Here is a 24,139-nt window from a genome sequence, read left to right on the forward strand (position 1 = left end):
GGAGGGAGGGAGGGAGGGAGGGAGGGAGGGAGAGACAGAGAGAGTGAAGGAGAGAGAGACAGAGAGAGTGAAGGAGAGAGAGAAAACTCTGTCAGCTGCGCCTGACCTTAAACACCTGGCTGCTCAACTACATTTCAGAAATTTCTATCCCAATTCCATCAAATACTACAAAGAACAGCATAAGAGGGGAAAACAAATGACATATGGTCGCTTTTAAGCACAAAGGGGCTATCCCGAAAAATGCAGTTTGGAGAAAATCGAGGGTAAAGTTTTGGGACCCATGAAATCTATCTGTGCGTATTTGTTTTCAAATGAAGTATTCTGTGGTTTCGCATATGAGACAGTTATGACCTTGTCTGCTGTATACGTATAAATTATGGACAATTATTTACACGATTAAAAAGAAATTAGACAAAAACGTTGGGTTGGCTCAGTTGTGCAGATATGCAGAAAATGCTTTTGAAGCAAATTTGAGGGCAAAATGAGCCATCCCATCCAAAATAAGACACACCTTTCTATCTGGACTATGTCTATTCCTGCATTTGAAGTATATACAAATGGTCTATCCCCTGTACAGTGGGCAAACCTACCAAGCTCATCAACTCTTTTATCGTTGGGTTAAGTGGTTTAGCCTCATGTGAGCATTACATTTTAATTAAAGCATTTTCTAACAGATTGGAACGATCATGTAGCACAGTACTCAACTGAAAACTGTTATCATGCAGAAAAAAAAATTGATGAAAAAAACTGACCTGATATGAGAATATTGCAGTCTTTGGGTTATTTTTAACAGCGACATTCAGTGAACTTTTCATTTGAGGTGTCGGCCATTATTGGGGGGTTAGCCAGTTAAAAAACTTTCAAAAGTCGGCAGTTTTACAAGCAGGGATGCCACTCAACCTTTTAAAAAATAGCAAAAAATCCACGCGTCACGGTCTCGTTTACATATGAATATCAATTTGAAATCCAAAGGGTGTACATAGAAAGAAATGACAAACAAACATAAGCAATGGGTGTACATAGAAAGAAATGACAAACATTTAAAGAAAAATAGATTAGATGTACAAGTACTTAACATGAGTGCTGGGTTGTTTTTTTTCCAACAGTAGATTCTATCTCGATCCCAATAACGGAATAGCGGATCAGAATCAAAATACCGGAAATACCGGAAAAAAGCGGAAAAGTGGCATCCCTGTAAAAGGAGAGTTTTCCCTATAACCAAACAAATATACACACCAATGAAACCAAACTTCTCTTATAGGTAGGGCAATGCCCATCTTTGATGTAGGTCAAGATTTCAGGAAAACTCTGAAATCTGGGTTAGCCTGCTTGTCCTTAAAAGCAACCATATATCCAGTTTTGTTCTTTTTCTTTCTCTGCTGTTGAACAAGAGAAATAACTCTTCCCAGTATAAAAACCTCTCAGTGTTGTGGAGCTGTAGTTTTCCCTTGTATATTGGAACCCCTCCATAAAAAAATAACCTGCTTTACTTCAAAGAAAAATCATAACAGCAAATGGGGTAATGGCACACATACAGCTTTCTGACTGTTGAGTGGGACTTTGCCCAATACAAAAGCTATTATATTATTATTACAAAATTATACAAGAGTTGTTATCATTTCATAAAATAGTTCACTTCAGGAGGTACATGCATCCATTTGCCAACCCCATGGTGTTCACAGTGCTGGACAAAGGCTCTTGAGCTCAGCTGGTAGTCACTGGCAGCAGCCTTCACATCTGCGGGAGTCTTGCCACGAAAGAATTCAGCTTTCCCTCTACGCTCCGCTTTGCAAAGGTCCATAAACCATTTCATGTGCATGGCTGTTTTACACAGTCGGCTGGCACAGCCTGGAGACCGGGACACTTTGAAAGGAGATCTAGGAAACATAAAAAAATTCTCACCAACAAGAATATCATGGCTGCCCTCCCCAAAAACAGACAAAAATGAACGACACAAACAACGGAAACTTGAAGAAAGAATTCATTGAATGGCAAAGCAACCAACATGAATATTATTTGATCACTTCCAGGCATGTATTTTGACAAACAAATTTTTACACATTTATTTCCTAGACTTAGTTTGAGTAAAAGTTTTTGTTTTGTTTTAGTAAGGTCTTCCGGCGCTCGCAACTACATAAGGTCATATGAGCGCCAAGGGGTGGATGTCAACAGAGAAGTCCAAACGGGGAATCAGACTTACTCTGCTCACCTCTCTTGCCTCAAAAGCACAAAGTCTGCTTTGACTATCAAGGCATCCCGGAAATAGCAGTTCAAAAGAGAGTGACAAACATACAAAAGATGTAGAGGAAAATGATGATAGTAAGAAGGAAGGAAGGAAGAAAAAACAGCAGTTACCCCTACGTTGTTCCGGCACAGTATGAGCATAACATTGATAAACCAGCACATTTACAAATCTTCTGTGCATAACAACATGTTAATATCCCCCCTTTGGGAATGGCCTAAAGAAAACTTCAGTAAGTAGCACTGCCCCGGGGGGGGGGGGGGAATAAAAGTATTACAACACTTGCAACAAAATAGGTCAAATAAGTGCCACAAGATTAGAGGTTTTGCTAAAAGGAGGGAAGATATGGACAACAGATGTTTGATACGAAAGAGGGAGCAAACCACATCAGAGCACCCGCCATCTACCAACTCACATCTATTTCTACACAGACTAGAGTGACATTGCATTGTAAGAACATACGCCAAACACAGTTGTGAGCCAAATTTCTAGACGTATAATGTCATCATATTTTTTTTTCTCCTTACTCACATTTCATTTGTTCTTCCCTTGTCCCCATCCACCAATTCCAAAAGAGAGTCATAGCAGTTCCAGTTGATGCTGATGTTTGACTGTTGGCTGTACAAATGAGACAGCCGCAGCTGTGCCCTGCGAGGACAAAACTGAAGGACAGGGTGCGAGATGCGGTACGGGGCAGGAAGCTCATCCGACAGCTCATTGTAAACCCGACAGCACAGAGCACGACACAGGTGGCCATGGTTGTTTTGGGGATGAAATCCTGTGGGAGTTTTAGTTAGTTTTGGTTTTAGTAGAGGTTTTACGGCGCTCGCAACTGCATAAGGTCATATGAGCGCCAGAAGATTAGAGCTGTTACAAGAGAGTAACAAACAAAAAAAAAAGAAGAAGAGGCGATAAGGACGATAGATATTTGATAGGAAAGAAGAAGCAAACCACACCAGAGCACCTGCCCACCACCCACAAAGACTAACAGATTATTACATCAGAATGGTACACATCCAAGAAATAGTAAGCTGAGCTTGCTAAAGTATCCAATCTTTGTGACTAACTATGAAATAATTTTTAAGCAAGCATACAACAACATATACTGTATATACAAACATCCCTCCATCCCTCTCCCCCTACTACTTAGTTGGAACACTTAAAAAATATGGTTATATTTGTCATCAAAAAGACAAACAGATTATTAGAATGAAACGCTAAACAGCCGAGAGATAGTAAGCTTGCCCAAGTCTTCAGTCTTTGTAACTTACTATGAAAAATGTTTAAAGCATACAACATATTTACGAACATCGCCCCCATCACCCCCCCCCCCCCTCCTCCCCCCATCCTTCCCCTCTTCCGGTGGAACATTTTTAAAAAAGGAAGTGTGGTTATATTTGTCATCAATTTTCTTGATTCATGAACAATCAATAATTGCCCTTTCTTCCCCCCACTTTAAAAACGAATTTTTAAGTTGTGCCTTTTTACTCTGCACCACAAGAAGGTCATAGTCGTATGAAGACAATGGTACAACTGTCAGGACCAATAACAACAACCTAGAAGAACTTGAGACGAGAGTACAAAAGGCTAACAGCGTCAGCTACCAGCTTGCCCCACTCCTCAAACATCCTAACATCCCCATTGAGACCAAAGCCAAGCTCATTAACTCAATCTTCATCCCCACTTTGACCTACCAGTGCTAGACATGGACCCTGACCAAAAGTCTGGAACGTAAGATAACCACCTGCGAGATGATATGTCTAAGGAAAGCCATCAACAAAACCAGACCAGACATGGTCAGAAACAACAAGATCAGAAAAATGACGGGAACAACACCTGTCCTCCACTACATTCAAAGTCAAACAATCAGGTGGTCTGGACATCTGACATGTATGGCACCTTACCAGCTTGCCAGTAAAGCCTACTACATAAAAGTATCAGGGTACAAGGCAAGAGGAAGACCAAGAAAGACTAGGATCCAGGGTGCAAAGGATGCCCTGAAACATACAACATTCCACCCAGTCAGGTCATCAAACTAGCTAGAGACAAAAAGCTCTCTCTCTCGTCGACGCCCTAGAGGTACAAGAGGACGGGTAAAGTGAAGTATTACCGAGAGAAATGGACGACAAGTAGATCGGGTGTGTGAACAGACTGAGTGCTGCCCCCTGCAGCCCAACGATGTTCCAGTGAAGCAGTTTGTCCGACTGACTCATCACTCGTATTTCGTTTTTCTCCTTGACCAGCGCCAGACTCGTCTGGCTCTCCACGTGGTGGGTCATCTCCACGACTCCTGCAAAAGAAACAGTTTGTGGTTTGTTAGCTTATGGAACGTAGTACAACTCACTGATTTCCATTACCACAAAATTTGTCATCTTTTTTCCTTTTATTCACATTTGACAACTTCTAGGCAAGCAAAGTGACCATAATAATATCTATTTTTATAGAGAGGCATATGTGAATACAAAAACGGCCTCAGCCTACTTAACCCTTTCACTGATATATTTCATGTCTTATTCCTAGTGACTGGGTGTTTTACACCGGTACACACTGAAATAGAGAAATATCAACAAAGGTCTCAAACCAAGTGACTGGGTGGGTTACATCCGTACACCCTAAACGGATAAAAGTTTGTAGTACTGTATGTATGTGGATGGCGAGTTGCATTTAGAACATAAACAAACTTTCATCTTCATTAAATCAGAGCAATTGCCCTTACATAATACTAAGTAGAGGACTCAGAACTGAGGGACAAAAGTGATTTCTGACTCTGATTGGGAAGTAAGGTAACCGCCTGAGAAGGCTTACGAATTGGACTCAAAACTTTTCTCTCTGATACTAAATCTAACGTCTCTTCATCAGGGCTGCTGTCTCGCCCTATCAGGGCAGTGCTACTGACTGAAGTGTCTTTAGGCCATTCCCAAAGGGGGGATATTAACATGTTCTTATGCACAGGAGAATTGTAAATGGCCTGATTTATCAATGTCATGCTCAAACAGTGTCGAAACGACGTAGGGGGAACTGCTGCTTTTTCTTTCCTCATCCTTACTATCGTCACATGATCTTATGCAGTTGCGAGCACAGTAAAACCTTACTAAAAACAAACAACGTTTAACAAACAGATGCTGTTAGCCCCGAGAGGCTTTTGCAAAGCATTGCGCACACAGAGAATGGTTTTGTGATCAAAGACACGTGGATTTCGTTAAATTTAAGAGCATGGACATATCCTTACCGGAGTCTGTGGTGTCATATAGAGGTCAAGAGCTTCGCTGTCCCACAGAGGAGACCGAAGTTCCATTTTTGAATGGAGGGGAATTTTTAAACAGTATCTCGGTCTTTCTGTTGGAATGTTGTACCCCTCTAAGCCTGTGTTGGACCTGACAGGCAGGGTCAAAGCCCACCTTTCATTATTTAAATTGTGTTGATGAGGGCGTTACAACACCTACCACCTACATTAAATTCTTTTTCAACTCAAAAAATAAAACTATTTCCGTTTAATTTCTTGCATCTGAAAACCCAGACAGACTTACTTTTTTTGTTGAATTTTTCTAACCCTTATATACAAGACATTTTATTACAATGACTGTTGAGGGTGTTTTTTTAAGGAAACATGTTGAAGAAGGGAGAAATCTGGCAACTTATAATGTACATTCTAATCACCTTCTATTCATAATATTGACCTTTATTATAAAGTTTTGTTGGTGGTAAGTACTGAGGCTAAAAAGTAGTAGAATTTGAAAGGTCATCAAGTACTGTGGGGATGAATAATCCTTATAAACAGAAAAAAAGGTAATATAAAAAGGTAGCACCTCCAAAATTGAAATACCTCTTGGAGAAAACTTCAAAAGTAGACAGAAATCTTGGACAACTCCTCTAAACAACCCCATTACCAGAATCTTATTTTTTTTTTTTTTTTTAAAAAGGTCCAACTGTCTGACCTTTCTCAGTTCTGCACTTCAACATGCCATGAAGATCATTTGTAAATGTCGGGAGGTGACCACCCTGGTCAATCGTTTGCTGTTCCTCTGGGGTTGGACTAGTGGACCTTGAGAGAAAAGACCTTCCATTATTCTGGAAAGGACATTATTTTATACAGGGGAGAACACATTACATTATACAGGACAGAGAATATTATTTTATACGGTAGAGAAGACATTACATTTTACTGGAGAGAATACATTACATTATACAGGAGAGAGGACATTACTTTATACAGGAGAGAACACATTATGTGACACATACCATTGCATAGGAGAGAACATATTACAATACACAAGAGAGAATACATTACATTATACAGGAGAGAAGATTTTACTTTATACGTAAAATTATATTGGAGAGAAGACATTACGTTACGCATTATGATTTTATATAGAAAGACAATACTTTATACAGAAGAGAGAACTTTACAAGAGAGAAGACAGCGGGTGGTTGGTGGTTGCTCTTGTGTAGTTTACTCCTTATTCCTATCAAATATCTATTGTCCCCATCTCCCCTCCTTCTTTTTTGTATTTGTTACTCTCTTTTAACACCTCAAATCTTCAGCACTTATATGAATTTACTGTGTTGCAAATGCTGTAATACTCTTACTAAAACTAAAGAGAGAAGACTCCAGGGAGCAGCCTGTTAGGCACTGTGATCGCATCACTCTAATTTAGGATAAGATTACACGAGCCAACCAGGCTCTCCCCAGCACAGCGTGATACACACACTGCCAGTACATCTAGAGAAAAAGATCTACAAAGACACCCTCAAACTTAGTTAGTTTAGTTTTAGTAGAGGTTTTACGGCGCTCACAACTGCATAAGGTCATATGAGCACCAGAGGATTAGAGGTGTTACAAGAGAGTAACAAACATAAAGAAGAAGAAGGGGAGATAAGGACGATAGATGTTTGATAGGAAAGAAGGAGCAAACCACACCAGAGCACCCGCCCACCACCCACACCCTGAAACTGTATCTGAAGGATTTTAACATAAATCCTTCGACATGGGGAGAGCCTTGCTCCTGACAGACCCAGCTGGAGAGCAGCAGTCACAGTGGGCGGCAAATCAAAAGAGGCTTCATAAATAAAAAATTGTTGAAACCAAGAGTGAATCCTGCAAGCTGCACGCATCCACAAGTGGAAGTGGAGCCTTTGAATTTTCACAATGTGGCAAACTTTTCTCTACCAGAATTGGTCTCACCGGCCACAACAGAAGCCATAGGTCATCGTAAACTTTAATTCTTCAAATTCTTCTATTTCACTGGAGAAATATTCTCCCCTTTGAATGTATATGTCATCAGCAGACATGACGAACAAGCTATTACTATTGTTAGTATCCAGTCACATCATAGCATTTTACTTATAGGGCAGTGTGTGTAAGACAGAACTTCCGTGAATCTACTCATGTGAGGGTGGGTTTCTGAGTTGTGATTGAAGACAGACCATGTGACGCTGTGCAGGGTCGTTTGGTGTGTGAACTATGCTCGTGTTTGTGAGCATGTGAGTTTTTTTGTTTTAGTAAGAGTTTTACAGCACTTGCAACACAGTAAGATCATATAGGAGCCAAAGATAGGAGATGTTATAAGAAAGTAACAATCACATAAATAATAAAGACAGACAGACCGAGAGACAGATAGATACACATACGGGTGGATACATATAAATATATAATATATATATATATATTAAGATGCAGATATATTTACCCTTCAAGAAAATCCTGGTAGTCCCCATCTGGAGGGTGGCTAAGGTACAGGTGTAAACTCATGCCATCTGCCAGTTGCATCTTGTTGGAGTCATCGGGGGCCCACATGAATATGCTACTCTTTCCCTCATGAAGGTTCAGCATTTCTTGAGCTAAGTATCTGAAAGAGAGTAGAGATTTTAATACTTTCCATATCGCAGATCTATCAACTGTTGGAGTGTGAAAGAAGCAATGCTTTTCAAGTTTGTTTGGTTAGTTTGAATCAAGAGGGGAGCACATCGACACAATTACAATCACTTAGAGTGAGGACAAGGCAAGACTGACAGAAAGAAACAACTGAAGGAGAGAAAGTAGCAGGACCTACCACCAGTGGCCCCCTCCACCCACCCGCTGACCCGACTTTTCGGCCTTATGCCGAGTTCAAAGCGGGACAGGTGATACATGAAGCTGATGAGGCTTCGGCCTCAAATATATCTAGTGGATGGTAACGTCTTCTTAAATAAAGTTTTGAAAAATAAAAAGCATCAAGTTATTACTCAGCCCAGATGAACAAAAATTTTACCAATCTTGGAAAAAACTAAACAGGAAAAGGAGCAAATCCAAACAAAAAGCCCATTGACCCAAAAGGAGGAGAGGAAAGGAAGATCAAACTGTGGAAAGAAAGAGTAAAGGAAAAAAAAAAGGGGAAAAAAGGGAAAAAAGGGTAGTTTGTGGGTGTACAAAACCTCCTATCAGATATCCTATACATATCTACAAACTTTATCATAATAATAACAATAATAATAGACAACATTTGTATAGCGCAAATTTCCACTCAACAGCAAGTTCTACACACTTAACAATCTATATTATTACCCCAGCAGACCTGATAGATTTCATCCACTGCCAATAAATTCTGATAAATGAAAACTCAAAATTCTTTCCAAATTAATTTCATCAGAACCAATAGGCAAAGACAATTTCCACTTCCACCACCGTCTGTCCCCTCAGAACACACTGTGGCCACAGCAGCAGAACTATTGGCAGTGACAGAAGAATGAACTGTTTATAAGCTCGCTCTGGTTGATTGTTTCAATGATGGAGTATGTTTTACAGTGCTTTTCACACAATTTGGCCATTGCACTCGCTAAAAACTGATGAACAACGATTACCTACCAGTCAAACTGTTGATCATAAAGATGGACAAACATTTATGCAATCCTAAGTTAATACGGTAAAAATTTTACTTAACTACAATATTGTAGCACGGTACGCAAATTCTAAACTTTTATATTTTTCTAACCAAACAAATTTCTTGTAACAAAATCAAGAATCTTCCTGGGTTCAATAATGTCAAAAATAATCTAAATGTCTGTACATTTAAAATATCAAATATGTGCAGCTGTAAATTCAACACATTCTACGAGAATGTGCTGAACAGTAATAAGAATATATGGCATTTATATCAAATAAATCACAAGACCTCAATGCGCATGGTGGTACCATTTTTTATAATATCCAGAACTTAAAACAGTCAGAAACACCACAAAATAGTAGTTGGAGCACATGAAGAAGACTGCCTGTTGGTGCGATCACTACAAATATATATCATGTTTTGTTTGTTTAGTATAGGGTTTTACGGCGCTCGCAACTGCATAAGGTCATATGAGCGCGCGGGACACACCCAATACTTTTTCGGTGGTAGGAAATTTTGAATTTTGCCCGGGTGGCGGCCGAAGCCTACTCTTATCGATTTTAGACCACCAAGGGATCTTTAACGTGCGCAACTTGCACACGGGCCCTCCGAGATTTTTCGCCCTTGTCCGAGAAGGCTAGGTGTAGATCTTTCCTACCAGAAGATCAGGGGTGTGGCAGAAAGACAGCAGTTAGGAGGAGCCAAGAAGTAGCAGTAGAAAGGCTGCAGAAAGAGTCAGGAGCCCAGAGGGGGCAAAGGAGGTGAGGGGGTGGGGGCAGAAAGTGGAAATGAAAGCAGACAACAGAACATTGTTAGAGATCAGGAAAGGATGTGAAAGGAGACAATTTTAGAGAAGAAAATTTTTTGGTCGCTACCCGGAATCGAACCCGGGACCTTTGAATGAGAGGCCAACACCTTAACCTCTAGGCCACGAGAGCCCCTTATATATATCATAAAAAATATTCTGCACTCCATGCCAAAATGAGCTTCCCCTCCAAGAAGACGTTTGTTCATGGTATGAACGTGCCCAATTTTCAAACGAGTTATAATGACTTTTGCTCTTTCTGGGTAAAATCTTCCTCTGGATGTTGTGGAGTCTGTTCTTATTTAGTTACTCCTAAATTTTGACCCCAGTAGATGTAGTGCCAGTATTTGTAAATTTGGCGTCTAAAGTCAGAGAGCGGAATTTTATCATGATTGTCCTGGATCGATAACAACATCATGATTGTCAGGATGTTCTGGGCAAAAGACTGAGGGCACAGAGATAACTAACAAGACACTAAAAGTGATTTGACAGTCGTAGCAGTTGCCATGGTGTGTTCTTAATATAGGTGTAAGCCTGAAGAAAGGTGGACGACCGGAAATTTTGGATTTAAAAAATAAGAGCATATTCTTGTAGCTAATTCAATACTGAACACGCTGGGGGGGGGGTTCAAAATATTTTGATTAGTTTTAAAGAAATTTCACATATAGCAACAAAGGGTGAAAAAACAAAATTTGGAGAAAACCTCAGTCTGTTGACTCCATTTTAGCATATTTTTAACCTTTGGTGAAGTACATTTGAAAAAATATAATGAATAAAAATATATTTAGACCTAAAACATAAAATCCTTTCAATGTGTTATTAAGAAATGGTAGTTGTTGCTAGCGATCCAGATTAAGAAATGGTTAAATTGTGTTTTGTGATGGAACTAAATTTTTGACCAGGTATGACTTTTTTTAGCCTTTTCCCCGTTTTTCAAAAACAGCTTTGCCAACAACTGGAGCCTTCCTCCATGCACACAAACATATAATATTAAAACTTCCATTTATATAGTGCATATCCATGCTCTAAAGCACGCTCTATACGTTTTTCAAGAGTGCTGCAAGTATCTCAGTGGCTTTAAGGTGACGAGCATTCGACCGCACCGCTATCTACAAGAAAAGATTTAGTGCATCTTTTGCCAGTTACCTCAAGAGGGATCGTCTGGCCACAGTGAGACAAGTGGAATCAAGAAGACTGCGGCCATCGACGGTCACGTGCTCTGCAGCAATAGAACAGCTCCCTGTACCCAGAGCCACCAATTCTCCCACTCCACCCTGGCCTAGGAACGAAGGGAAAAAACAACAACAAAAATGGCCAACTTCACACAAAGAAAACTTTTTGGTACATAAAAGAGGGCGTGGGTAGGAGGTGGGGGGGTCTCTGTAATCATTTGAAGTCATAACAAATCCCAAATTACAATTAGGCACAGATAATGTGAACACAGAAAACTCAAAATCCCAGATAGCTCGTATATTTTATCATTCCCGACTGAACTCTTCTATTTTTCGTTAAGTTAACACAAATTATGGATGGAATAGACGCATTTGGTAATACCAGGCGTGTTTGAGTATTCCATGCCCAGCTGTAAATACTTATTACTGTGCAGCAAGCCAAAATGAAGGTCATACATGATTAAATAGCTTCTCGACAGCTGAGTATCTCTGCTTATTTCAAAGCCTGTGCATTGTAAACACAATCAAAGTGAGAAATGAGTATGCTTGTAAGTTAACAAGAAATATAAATCTGAGTTACAGTTTTATCTATTTCTCTGAGATAATCGAGATATCAAAGCCAAAAGAAGAACTTAAATAGCCAGGTAATTAAACTACCTCAACAAACATCATAGCTACAACACCTTCTGAATAACATTTATTCAACCTTCACTTCACCACTGACATAAGCATCAGATTATTTATCCACTATTATTAATAAGTTTACATATTATAACTAATTTGTGTAAACATGTTTTGCGAACCAGATTTAGAGGGTTTTATGTACTGTAGCGTCTATAGCAGTCGGGATGTAATTTTCAAGTATGAAATGCCTTTTGTAAAAATATCTGTGTAAAAATATAATAATCGAGGATCATTACTTAGTGCCCAAGTTATAGTTACTTGAAATTCGGGAGTTATAAACACAGTTTTTTAGAATATAAATTTATGCCCCATAGTTAGGCACAGGCAACTCAAACACTTTGGCGATTGACAAATGTGCTCGACACATCCATAATTTCAGAAAATTGAAATAACAATTAAAGAGATATCAGAGGGGGCATAGCAAATCATACGAGCTATCCCTGATTCCGAGTTTTTCTTGTTCGTGTTATCCGAGCCTGGTTGTACCTCAAAACAGCTGAAAACAAAAGCAACTCATTTTGAAGCATCTATAAATAATATAAATGCATACAAAGTTCAAGGACTCACTGCTGCACAAGAAGAAGGCCGCAATTTTGTGCTCCATTTGGGAGAAGTATGGCGGCAAAAGCTGCAGTCGCAATTCAAACGTCTCATAGACAATGTCCTGTCTTTTCTGTGCAATCTCGGGGTTAGGGGCAAGTACTGGCATTTCCAAGGCAGGGAATGCCCCCTCGGCATACAGTGTGTCTACATGAGCCTGTGGACATTGAAGTTTTAGTAAGAGTTTTACTGCATTTGCATAACAATAAGTTCATATGAGTGCCGAAGGTTAGAGAGTGTTAGAAGAGAGTAACAAACACTAAAAAAGGGGGAGAAGAGGTAAGAATGACAGATGTTTGATAGTAAAGAAGGAGCAAAACATACCAGAGCACCCGCCAACCACCCATGAAGGGAAAAAGTAAGACAGCTAGACAGAAATATAAAAGATTAACAAATAAAAGTACAGCCTACCAGTGGTTCCCTACAAACACCCATGAGACTGGTCTCAAGAAAAAAGAAAAACACCATACATTGAATATTGATGGCTTGAACACATAACATGAGGAGACACAAGATAGTGAAATAAAGTCAAGAATCTTTCACTCACTGCAATTCACATTTTCTAGAATCAAAGCCCCCCCCAAGGGATTGTGGCATAAGAGGTCCTCGCACACACCATAGAGAATATCACAACAGCCCTCCCCCTTCTCCCACACACACACACATCAAGAGAGGTTATCGCTACATAACCCACCCCTCCTCCACTCCTCACACACACACATACACAGAGGTTGTCACATAAGCCACCCCCACACATACCAGAGAGAATGTCAACTAAGACCCCAACCCACATACACATGCATCAAAGAGGTTGTCACATCCATCCCCACCCCCACCCACATCACACACACACACACACATACACACAGGGACATCCACGGATAAACACACACACACACAGAGGTTGTCAGGTTATCATACCCCCTCCCCTCACACACACATACAAACACAAATCAGAGAACTTCTGGCCTATGAGTAGACCTCCACCTACGGGTCACCATTGCAACTGTGCTAGGAAGACACTATACCTCTCTTATCTCCCCTCAACCCCCACCCCCGTCCCTCAAGCCCCCTTAGAGAGTAACCATAGAGGAAAAAGTCAAGAAGATCACGCGAGACGCTCGCCTACCGTGGCTGCCTCTCCCAACATCACAATAGCCTGTGAGTGAGCGGCCAAAATGACCCGGTCTTTATCCGGCCCCTTCTCAACCACCTGGTCCTGGCCCGCAACAGCGACCACGCAGCGGTGCAAGCTGGGAGGAAGAAAGTATAGTTTGTTTCTTTTTACTTTGAGCAAAAAAGAAAAAGTGTTTTATAATCAGTTTGCTGTATGATTTTTACTCTGTGCTCACACTTCTTATTAGACAGGTTGATATCATTCAAACACATTCTTTGACTCTATTTCCATGATTCTGTTGTGAGCTTCACAATCTTTCAATAGTTGAAAATCATACAAAAGACAAAATGCCATTCATTACCTCTTATATCAAGTCATTATGTAGTACAAAATGATAGAGCAAATCCCCCACCCCCGTCCCATTTTACAGATCACAGCTTACATGACAATTCAAAACACGTGTCAAAAGTACCAGAGCGCTTTGGGGTTATTATGGAGAGAGACAAATGATACACCAATATCACACATGTGCACTTAGGAGACATTTCCCAACAGGGTGAAATGCACCTCCTTTTGGAGGGCAGTAGGTTTATTTTATAGCATCCCCACCTCCCCCCACAAAGAAACCCTCATCAAACCCATGAGGATAGAGTTGGGTTCTATTGTTAAAAAGATGGCAACTGTCTGAAGGAAAGTAGCCAGAGTGCTGCTGGGAAAGCAACAACAGCAACAACAGCAACAACAACAACAACAACAATAACAACAACAACCACCACCACAATAATCACAACCACAACGCACCCGTCTGGATCCACATCAACTGAGGAGTTATATATTAGATCTCTTTCCTTACACAGGTCTCGTAACCTGCGAACTTCCAAGAATCTGTCCTCAGACTCCTCTGACTTTTCTTCCACTGGAAAGATCACAAAACAAACACTCATGTAAAAGCTTGCACAGTTCACACCTCCATAAAAGTTAAGATAGAGAGATTTTAGAGAATACTACACTAATGTCCCTTAAGGATAGATCCACTACAAAAGGAGCAGGTCACAATAGAGGGAAATGCACGAGAAGACGTCAAATCTTTCTGCTATCTTGAGAATATAACTGACAGCGAGGGAGGAACAGGTGCTGAAACAAAGTCCTGCATCGGAAAGGCACAGACTGCATTTATTTCTTTGAATAGGATTTGGAGGACCAGGGATATCTCACTACGAACAAAGCTGAGGATTTTCAACTCAAATGTGAAGTCAGTCTTGTATGGATGTGAGACATGGAACACATGTCAGACTTGCATAAAGAGGATCCAGGTTTTCTTGAACAAGTGTCTAAGGAAGTTACTGATGATCAGATGGACAGACAGGATCACCAACGAGGAAGTATTAAAAAGAAGGAGACAGAGCACAGTCAGAGATGAGGTGGGAAGAAAGCGTGCACGATGGATTTGACACACTTTCAGGATGTCAAGCAGCTGTATAACAAGGAAAGTGTTAAATTGGAACCCACAGGGTAAAAGATCAAGGAGAAGATCGTATGGAACCTGGAGAAGAGTCACAGAATTGGATGTACAGAAAAGTGGGAAGACATGGAGTGACATCAAGCGACTAGCCCAGTTCAGGGAAAGGTGGAAAGTGTTTGTTCGTGGCCTATATCCTGATCCAGGGTGAGAAAGGCAACAATGAGGATGACACTAATGTCCAAGGCTAAGAAAATTGCCTCAACAGTACAAATCTGAGTAAAGATAGATTATATTTTTTGAAAATTTAAGAGCACAAAAGGCTAATACAAACTGATTGCTTCTGTTTGTTTCATTAGTTCTTGGGTCAGAAGCAATAATATGTGATAAGGAACTAGAAAACTATTCAAAAAAGCACAACAAACTATTAAATTTTATGTGGTCAAGCTATGAGTAAGGGGAATCAGGTACTTGACAATTATTAGGTATAGGGTGTTCTTGGCATCATTCTTGGCTTAAAGCTGGTTCATTTGTCCTGCTCTTGATGAAAAAAAACCAATCCATCTATCTTAAACAGAAGTCAAAATATTGGTTATTAAGGGCGCTGGGGGGCCAACGAGGGTCATATGTAAAATTAGCAAGAAAATGGACAGGAGAGTTTGGTGACTTTCAAAGCTTGAGAATCCTTGGAAATTGCAAAATTTACAGTTTTGGCACCTTTCATCAACATTTTTTAGTAAAATCCACATAGAACTGTGTTATACCACACATCATGCGACAGCATTTTTATTTATTAAGAAATGTGGTAGTACATGGAGCTCTGAAACAAATATTACAATAATCTAAGCACACATAAATTGTACACCATAAATAGTTCAGCACATACAGCCTGGTTATCAGCATTGACATGCTCTACAGACTTTGATCTATTGCCATTATTATTCCAAAACAGTTCTATATTCAGTCAAAACTAAATCAATGAAAAATAGTAAAAAGAAACAGAGGCAAGCTTGGGAAAAAAATACAATAATCCCCACGATGTTTGTCCTTCGCAGATGAAGATGACCTTGACTTCACATTACTGAGGTGTGGGGTGTGCGCCGAGATGGCTGATCAAGCCAATCTTCGCCTAGAAATATCTTGTTGCAAAGAAAGAGAGGTTGTGTAAGGCTTGACCAGGCGGGGGGGGTACGCGCTCAGCTTAAGTCTGTATTTTTTTGGTTTGTTTTTGTTGGGTTTTTTAAAAAGAGGACGTTACCATCCACTAGATATAACAAAAGCCAAGGCTTCAGTGAAGCCTGCGCTCATATGACCTTATGCAGTTGCGAGCACCGTAAAATACTTACAAAAAAAAAGCAGTCTAAAAAAAGAAAAAGTCCATGTTCTTTGTATCTGATGCCTCTCTCCTCAAATTCAGCAACTTCAGATCTTACTAAGGACCAGGAGCACCAGACAATCCTTATAACACACTGCCAGGAAACCAACCTGGAACAAAGTCATCCAAACCAACCAGAGCCCGGAACGCCAGCCTGCTGGCCTCGTTTCTGGCCTCTTTCTTGTTTTGGCCCACTCCCTGGAGATAACTCTGCCCGTCGATGATCACACGAATTCCAAACCTGCGGAGGTAAAATGTTGGAAATTTACATAACTAAACACCTTAGTATTTTAATCATGATGACATCACAAACATCTGGCTAGAGCTTTGAATCTGACCGGTTGTAGGCAGAGAGTAATAATCTCACTCATCACATCTGAAACGCAGAGTAATAGTCATAGAATACGATCATTACATAGGGAAAGGACAGGCTGGAAAACATTATATGTCGAATTGACCAATTTACCGTAAAGTTACGGCCATAAGCAACGACCTTTTTACTCAGCCTTAAACCCTGCTGCTAAAACAACGAGGTGGATTATTTGTGGGTTTTCCCCAATCGCTGGAGGATCACTTCCTTGTCTATTCTTAGCATACACCTTAAATACAGGAAAAGGCTGACATGTTTTCCTCAACTCTACTCAATCTGTTCAACTCCCAACACTGAAGAAAACGATATCAGCAGATTCAGCGTACAGGACGATTTCATTAAATAAATGTGACCTATATATCTGTGTTGTATAATCTGCTGCGGTTTAAAAACCAGTGCAGGTTATTTGTGAAAAAAGTTAAGATTTTTTTCACATATTAGGGGTCGGCTTATCTACAGGGGCGCCCAATAGCCTGAACTTTTCAGTATGCATATTTGAGAGATAAAACAATTGTGGCTGCCCAATGGAGGATCTATAGAGTACATATTAACTCTTTCCATACCCAGAGGGCTCTCAAAATTTGCGTCAAGCCCGTGCCTTGAACACTGAATGTGATGTTAAGAGAGACTAGAAACCATATTTATTCTGTGAAACAAAATTAAAATCAACATCTATTTTCAACAAAAACGTTCAACTAGAGTTCCTGTCATTGGTCAGATTGAAAAGTTTTCCAAGCATTAAGGTGACAGGTTCTCTTTAAAAAGTTTTTGGTTTTAAAATAATAAGAGATTTACTTACTTACAACACAATTATAAGGTCACACAAGTGCCAAAGAATAGAGGTGTTACAAGAGAGTAATGAACATAAAAAAGAGGAGGGAAGATAAGGACAATAGATTAAAAAGCAGAAAACAAAGGAAAAAGAGTTTCATATCAACAATAGACCATGGATTGACACATCAGCTCGAAGTCGGAACCACTGTGCCGGTGAGACGCTGGCAGTGGCTCGGGCACATTCCTTTACTGTGACTTTGATGTCAAATAAGTTTTTGGCAATTGCCCAAAACAGATCTCTTTCACAGGGAGTTCTTTCATTAGATGAAGAACTTTAAAAATAGGTTTACTTGCTTTGACTTAATGACCAATGTAATAACATAATTGTCACTTTTAGGTTTCGAACCAAAAGAGTACGCTGACATAGTAAGTTTATCCCCCTCGGAGATAAAGCGTTAAACTACAGAAAGAAGACTGAAACAGCCTAATTAGGGAAGGAAAAGAGAATATAACAGAACAGTGGAAAGACATGGAATAACATCAAGAGGCTAGCCCAGGATAGGGAAAGGTGGAAATTGTTTGTTCGTGGCCCCTACCCTGAGCCAAGGTGAAAAAGGCAATGATGATAATGACAGGGAGATACTACCTGCCGATGTAGCCGGGTCTGTGCTCTGCCGCCTCCTCGCGAAAATCCAGCTGCATGCGGTTCCGAGAGCAGTACTCATGAAGACACATGGTCGGGTTCTTCTTGCCCTTCAGAAACTCACGTATGAGAATGTCATCCTCCGTCTGCTCCAAGGATTGGGGGGGGGGGAGGGAATAACGAAAAGATTTTGTCAGTTGTATTAAGAGTTCTACGGATGGCATTTGCAACACAATAAGGTCAGATAAATGACGAAGATTAGAGGTTTAACAAGAGGGTAACAAACAAGGAAAAGAAGGAGGAGAGATAAGGACGATAGATGTTTGAAAGGAAAAAAAGGAGTAAAACACACCAGAGCACCAGCCAACCACCCAAAAAGAGAAAGAAAAGACCATAATTTTACAAAGCGATGTTTACAAATCATTTGAGTACATGTGTGTGTGGGGGTGTGAGTGTGTGTGTGTGGGGGGGGGGCGGCAAAGAAAGACACACAACACAAGGCAGTGAAATAAAAGGTAAAAGATATGACCATTAAATTAATGTTTGTTTTGTTTGTGTAAAGAGAAGCACATCAAAACAATAATGGTTATTTAGTGCAGGTAAAAAGTCAGACAAACAGACAGAAACGGCTGAGGAAAAGTAAAGAAGAGGGATCTACCAGTACCGCCTTCCAACAACCCACACATTGTATGAATTGCCCTTCTAAAACTGACCTCTTCTGGTTCCGGTACAGGAAATTCACTATCATCTGGCCTCTGGGTCAGACCTGGGATATACTGCATCTTCTTCGGACCCATGGTTCCCACACGTGAACACTCTGTTCTGATGAAATAACATATAATTCAACAGTTAGGACAGACGTGGTGTCCTTCTTAAATTTCTATTGCAGAGTATTTTTGTCCAATTACTCGGCCTCATCGAGATAATAACAATCATATTGTTGCTGTCATAAGACAATAAGTAACTGTAGTGATTTTCTTTGTAAAAGGTAACAGAGCAATGTGCTGTGAAAAAACCTATGACGCTGAAGTATGGTTAGTAGCAGGTCACCACAACTGCCACATCATTTCACCAGAAATAGTTTAAGAAAAGATTACATCCATACAAAACCGATATTATTATCATACAAGCCTCAATTAATTCACAAAGGAATTTACGCCCCATATTCAAATCGTTAGGACAGTTGACTATCCCTGAATCCGTTTGTGGGGATTTTCTCATGAAATATTTATGTAAACATTATGAGCAATGACAGCAACAATGACAAAGAAGAAGAGCAGTGTCTCACAAGAGGAGCAAAGCATTTTGGGTTGGTTTGAGTAGTAGAATAAGGCAAGTCGACATGATAAGGTTACTAAATTACGCCTGTCAGCAAAATATTAGGAACAGTATTATTATCAGCTTCAATAACTGGAGAAAGAGCAGATCAACCCACCAGCCCTTCAGACATCTGTTAAAGAAGACTTGAGGAGATGAAACTTATTCTAAAGGAGTAAGAAATATAATTAGTTTTCGTAAGTGTTTTATAGCACTTGCAACACAATAAGGTCATATAAGAGCCGAAGATTAGAGGTGCTACAAGAGATTAACAAACATAAAAAAGAAGGAGGGGAGATATTGTTTTAGTAGAGGTTTATGGTGCCCGCAACTGCATAAGGTCATATGAGCGCCAAGGGGCGGATGTCAACAGAGAAGTCCTTACAGAGAATCAGACTTACTCTTTTCATCTCTCTGGCTTCTACAGCACAAAGTTTGCTTCGACTATCAAGGCATCCCAGAAATAGCGGGTCACGAGAGTGTGACAAACATACAAAAGAAGTAGAGGAAAATGACGATAGTAAGGATTAGGAAAGAAAAAGCAGCAGTTCCCTGTTGTAGATCAGGCACAGTTATGAGCATGACATTGTTAGATAAGCCCATTTACACTTCTACTGTGCATTAAAACAAAAAATGTTCCCCCTTTGGGAATGGTCTAAAGACACTTCAGTCAGTGGCACGGCCCCGGGGGGGTGGAGGGGAGATAAAGACGATAGATGTTTGACAGGAAAAAAGAAGCAAACCACACAAGAGCACCCGCCATCCACCCACAGTAAGAGATATGAGACTCTTGACGGCATAAATTTAATACAAACAAAAATTTTTTTAATGAACAGACAAAAAATAAACTAAACGTAATAAAAACTTCATAAGACAAAAACGGTAATAAATCCATTCAGGCTTCCACAACATAAAGGAAACAAATAGGCAAAAAATGTATAGAATTCTTCCTCAAAAAAGCCAAAATCAAAAGATAACATTTTGTTACCAGACACAACTGAGGAGACGGTATAGAGGTTCCCTTTTAGAATTTGTAGCAGAGATTAAAATAAAATATATATACATTGCATCTTAGAATAATCCAAGAACACTTTTCTACAGGTTCAATTTATCACAACATTAGCAAATAAAACAACAAAATATAATAAATGACATTCAGAATCAAAATTGTGACACGAAAGGCAAAAGGTAAGAGACTAAAAAAATGTTAACATTTTCATAGAAACTTCAAAAACATAACTCAGCGTGAGTTCAAAACACTGGAATATCTATTGTATAAAAGGAGGTAAAATAGAAAGAATGACTTAGTAAGGGGGCAACAAAAGGGCATGTAAAATGTAAGAAAAGCCACTAGGAAAAATAATGTAAAGAAAAACTCCACGAGACAAATACACATTCTTATAAAACTTAAAGAAAACATTCAAAACCCTGAAATCAGAAAAAAACCAAAACAGTTTGGCAAACAGTAACCATGAAAAAGTGGTTAATTTAAAGTAAAGAAAAACACATATATTATTATATCACCACAATAACCAATTATCTACCACCAACACTCCAAAAACGCAAACAAAAGAAGGTGAAAATAAAAAAGACAAAAACAAACAGAGACACTTGCACAGATTTTAAATACTTAGAAATAGCAAGAATTACAAGATTTATTGGAGAAAAAAATTAGCTTATATGAAGTGCAGAAGGATCACAGATTCAGGAATATGTGAGCAAGACAAATGCAGTACAACAGAGCTTGGAAATTGACATCATATGAATACCCACAAAAGTAAGAAAACTCAGAGTTCTTTTTATTAAACTTTGAAAGGAAAGGACTCAACTTTCATCCTTGAAGAAGAGCGTTGCCTAAATTCTTATTCACATATCTAGATCAAAATTGCTGTTGCTGAAAATGTCCTAAGGCAAATGATCAAGGTAATCACAGTGATTACTGAATATAAACAAAGCATGGTCACTACAATGCATAGTATTTTCAAGGAAAATTGGCTCCATTAGGTTTTCTTCTTAGAAAATCCCCGACAGCTCTTCATGTGCACCTGGAGTCGATCCGGCAGAAAAGTCCGGCCACATTTTTCACATCTGACGTACTGTTCCTGAGCCGATTGAAAGGCAGCATCGTTGAGGGCATCCAGGTTGTACTTGCCACCTGCCGAGCCTTTTACTCCTTCTTTCAGTTCCAGGAGTACTTGAGGTTTCACAGGTTCTGGACGTCGCATTCCCTTCGGTAGTCTTCTATTCTCCTCCCTCCACTTCTCCAGACACTGCTTCTCGTGGATTCCAATGGATGCAGTGCCGTAGTTGCGACCACAAATGTAGCAGATTACTCCAGGAAGTCTGAAAACAGCACCTTGTTGAGGAAGGGGCTGAGTATCAGGTTGTGAGTTTTGTCCTTTCATTTCTGGTCTTCTTGAACCCCTTCCTAGAGAGGCTGCCTGAGGGCCAGCAGAGAAACTGGCAGTGTTCAAAGCCCTATCATTATTTACGTTATAAGAACTGGTACCCGGACTTCTTTGGCTTGTCCTAATAATTTGCCCTGGCCTTTTGATTTTTGCAGGTATTACCTTTGCTGGATGATTTCTAACTATATCTTCTGATGTCATAAAATTTGTAGGCCTGAAAGTCGCAGTGTTGATCTGAGCAACCTGGTGTGCATCAGGAACAGTTTGCACACTGGCACCTTGATGTTGCTGAGACAGAAACGAGTGTTGTTGTTGGTAAAATCCAGTGTGATGCGAAGGTCCGTATATTTCTGATGGCTGGCTCCTTTGTTCAAAGCCTGTATCAAATTCATTTGGCGCATCAACAAGACTTCCACTGCCTCTATTCATTCTCATATATATTGTCTGAACCACCAGCACCAACTGAATTCCACCAGACACAGTAACAAAGGAAGCACTGCTAGCTTTGGAAAATCAACGCACAACACTGTATAGCAATTAAGCAGAAACAGATTGAAATTTATTTTTAAGAAGAGAGGAAGATAAGGTTCATCAGCACAGAATGGCTGCTGCTTGGCTGATCAAGACTCATTTCTGGGCTGGTTTATTTGTCTTCCTCTGCCACACAGAACATTAAAACATTTTCCAGAGGAGCTGAATTCTTTGGAATAGCAATGACCCTTCAAATGTTATCAGGTCAGTGACAGGCAACATTCTGTCTTCATACTTCACGGCTCCCATGCGTAACAGCTCAAGTTCATCCACATTTGCTGTGTCGTGGTAACAAAAGGGCTGTGATATTGGATAAAATGTACACAGACCAGTTAATTCCATGGGATTAGCAATAAAAGAAAACAAAAGGCGAACAGTTACAGCCAAGGTAAAACACAAGAAAGGCAGTCCCTGCTTTCTTCAGAACAAATCAACCTAAGAAAATCATTATATAAAACAGAAAGACTTACATGTTGTAACGAGCGACCAATACAAATTTAGATTGAACCCTAAACCCAGCCGAATCCGAATAGAGCTGGCCTTTTTTCTGTGTTTTATTTATTTATCACTTTTCCATTAATAATATTAATTAATGTATTTATTTTATTATTTCCCTTTTCTTTTCTTTTTCTTTCTTTTTTTTTTGGGGGGGGGGGAGGGTAGGGTGCTAGCATGGACTATCTATACTATGTTGGGAGGGCCCAGTCTCAGAGGGTAAGATGTCACATGTCAAGACGTAAGCTCTACTGTCAAAAGATACATTCGCCAGGAAGTAAAAGTAAAGGGGGTTACTGTAACTCTTGAATTTCTCATGGGGTCCCCACTCAATTATCCATCCTAATAATTTTAATCATTAAAATTAAAAGTAGGCCTCTCAAACTCAATACTCTTTCAAAGTAGGTACGGACCGAGCCTACCGCATTTTCCTTTGCTGAAGAAAGCTCACAAAACTCTGGGCCAACTTGTCTTTTTCATGTTCTTTTTAAGTTGGCTCCTGACACACCAAACCAAACTAAAACGTCAAAGTTATAGGCCTAGATCTAGATTTAAATCTAGATATCTAGAATCTAGTCACAATCGTATTCCATTATTATAATTATATGAATATGAGCACTTTTCTTTTCTCTAGTCTAGTCCCGACATCTAGCTTCTAGATATAGATCTAGATCTAGATCTAGATCTAGATCTAGAATACTAGAATAGAAGAATCCACTTTCAAAATCAAAGTTTACAATCTAGAAATCTTACCTCAACTTCTTGTCGACAAAAGATGTGATGGAACGGACTTTCGAGATGACGTGCTCTCTCCTATCAGAAACGGATAGACCTAGAAGGAGGACTCGAAAGAATGTCACTCGTAAAATTAGGAAAACGGAAATACTCACACTCACAGTGCCGTATGTGAGTGAATTGTGGAAAGTGACAACGGGAAGAACTGATCCACCAGTTCCACAAACCGAAACCAAAGATCGTAGTTTTGTGATTTTTTTTGTCCTGTTCTCTCACCGCTAGATACTTGCATAATCGAGCATTCTTTTCTTGCGATGCTAAGCTCGAGCATTTGACATAACTCGGGTACTCGAGTTTTATTTTAATCTTCCGATTTATTACTAACAGATTGTTTTCAAAACCTAACCAGCAGTATTTTTGTACAAATTTAAGAACAGCATAGTCATAGATTTCAGACATGTTTCTTCATTATGGTTGTGAATAATATAATAATAATGATAACAAAAACAGATTGCATTTATATAGCGCTCTGTCTCATATATGAGTGTATAT

General features: G+C 39.7%; 2 protein-coding genes across 2 annotated transcripts; both read right to left on the reverse strand.

Moving 5' to 3' along the window:
- Window positions 1–1,365: 1,365 nt before the first annotated feature.
- Window positions 1,366–24,139, reverse strand: LOC101853825 (adenosine deaminase domain-containing protein 1). Its single transcript, XM_005110935.3, has 13 exons — window positions 23,606–24,139; window positions 18,815–18,923; window positions 18,105–18,247; window positions 16,425–16,555; window positions 14,282–14,396; window positions 13,493–13,616; window positions 12,331–12,520; window positions 11,054–11,186; window positions 7,930–8,088; window positions 6,178–6,284; window positions 4,353–4,532; window positions 2,774–3,020; window positions 1,366–1,877 (listed from the first exon to the last, which is right to left on the reverse strand). Exons 2-13 carry the CDS (start codon window positions 18,896–18,898, stop codon window positions 1,616–1,618), a joined length of 1,875 nt encoding a protein of 624 aa, XP_005110992.1. The 5' UTR covers window positions 18,899–18,923; window positions 23,606–24,139; the 3' UTR covers window positions 1,366–1,615.
- LOC101854537 (zinc finger protein 474-like) lies at window positions 21,419–22,218 on the reverse strand. The gene is made up of 2 exons (XM_005110938.1): window positions 22,070–22,218; window positions 21,419–21,761 (listed from the first exon to the last, which is right to left on the reverse strand). The coding sequence occupies exons 1-2, from the start codon at window positions 22,216–22,218 to the stop codon at window positions 21,419–21,421; spliced, it is 492 nt and encodes a 163-aa protein (XP_005110995.1).

Source organism: Aplysia californica, unplaced genomic scaffold (assembly GCF_000002075.1).
Source record: "Aplysia californica isolate F4 #8 unplaced genomic scaffold, AplCal3.0 scaffold00969, whole genome shotgun sequence".
NCBI lineage: Eukaryota > Metazoa > Mollusca > Gastropoda > Aplysiida > Aplysiidae > Aplysia > Aplysia californica.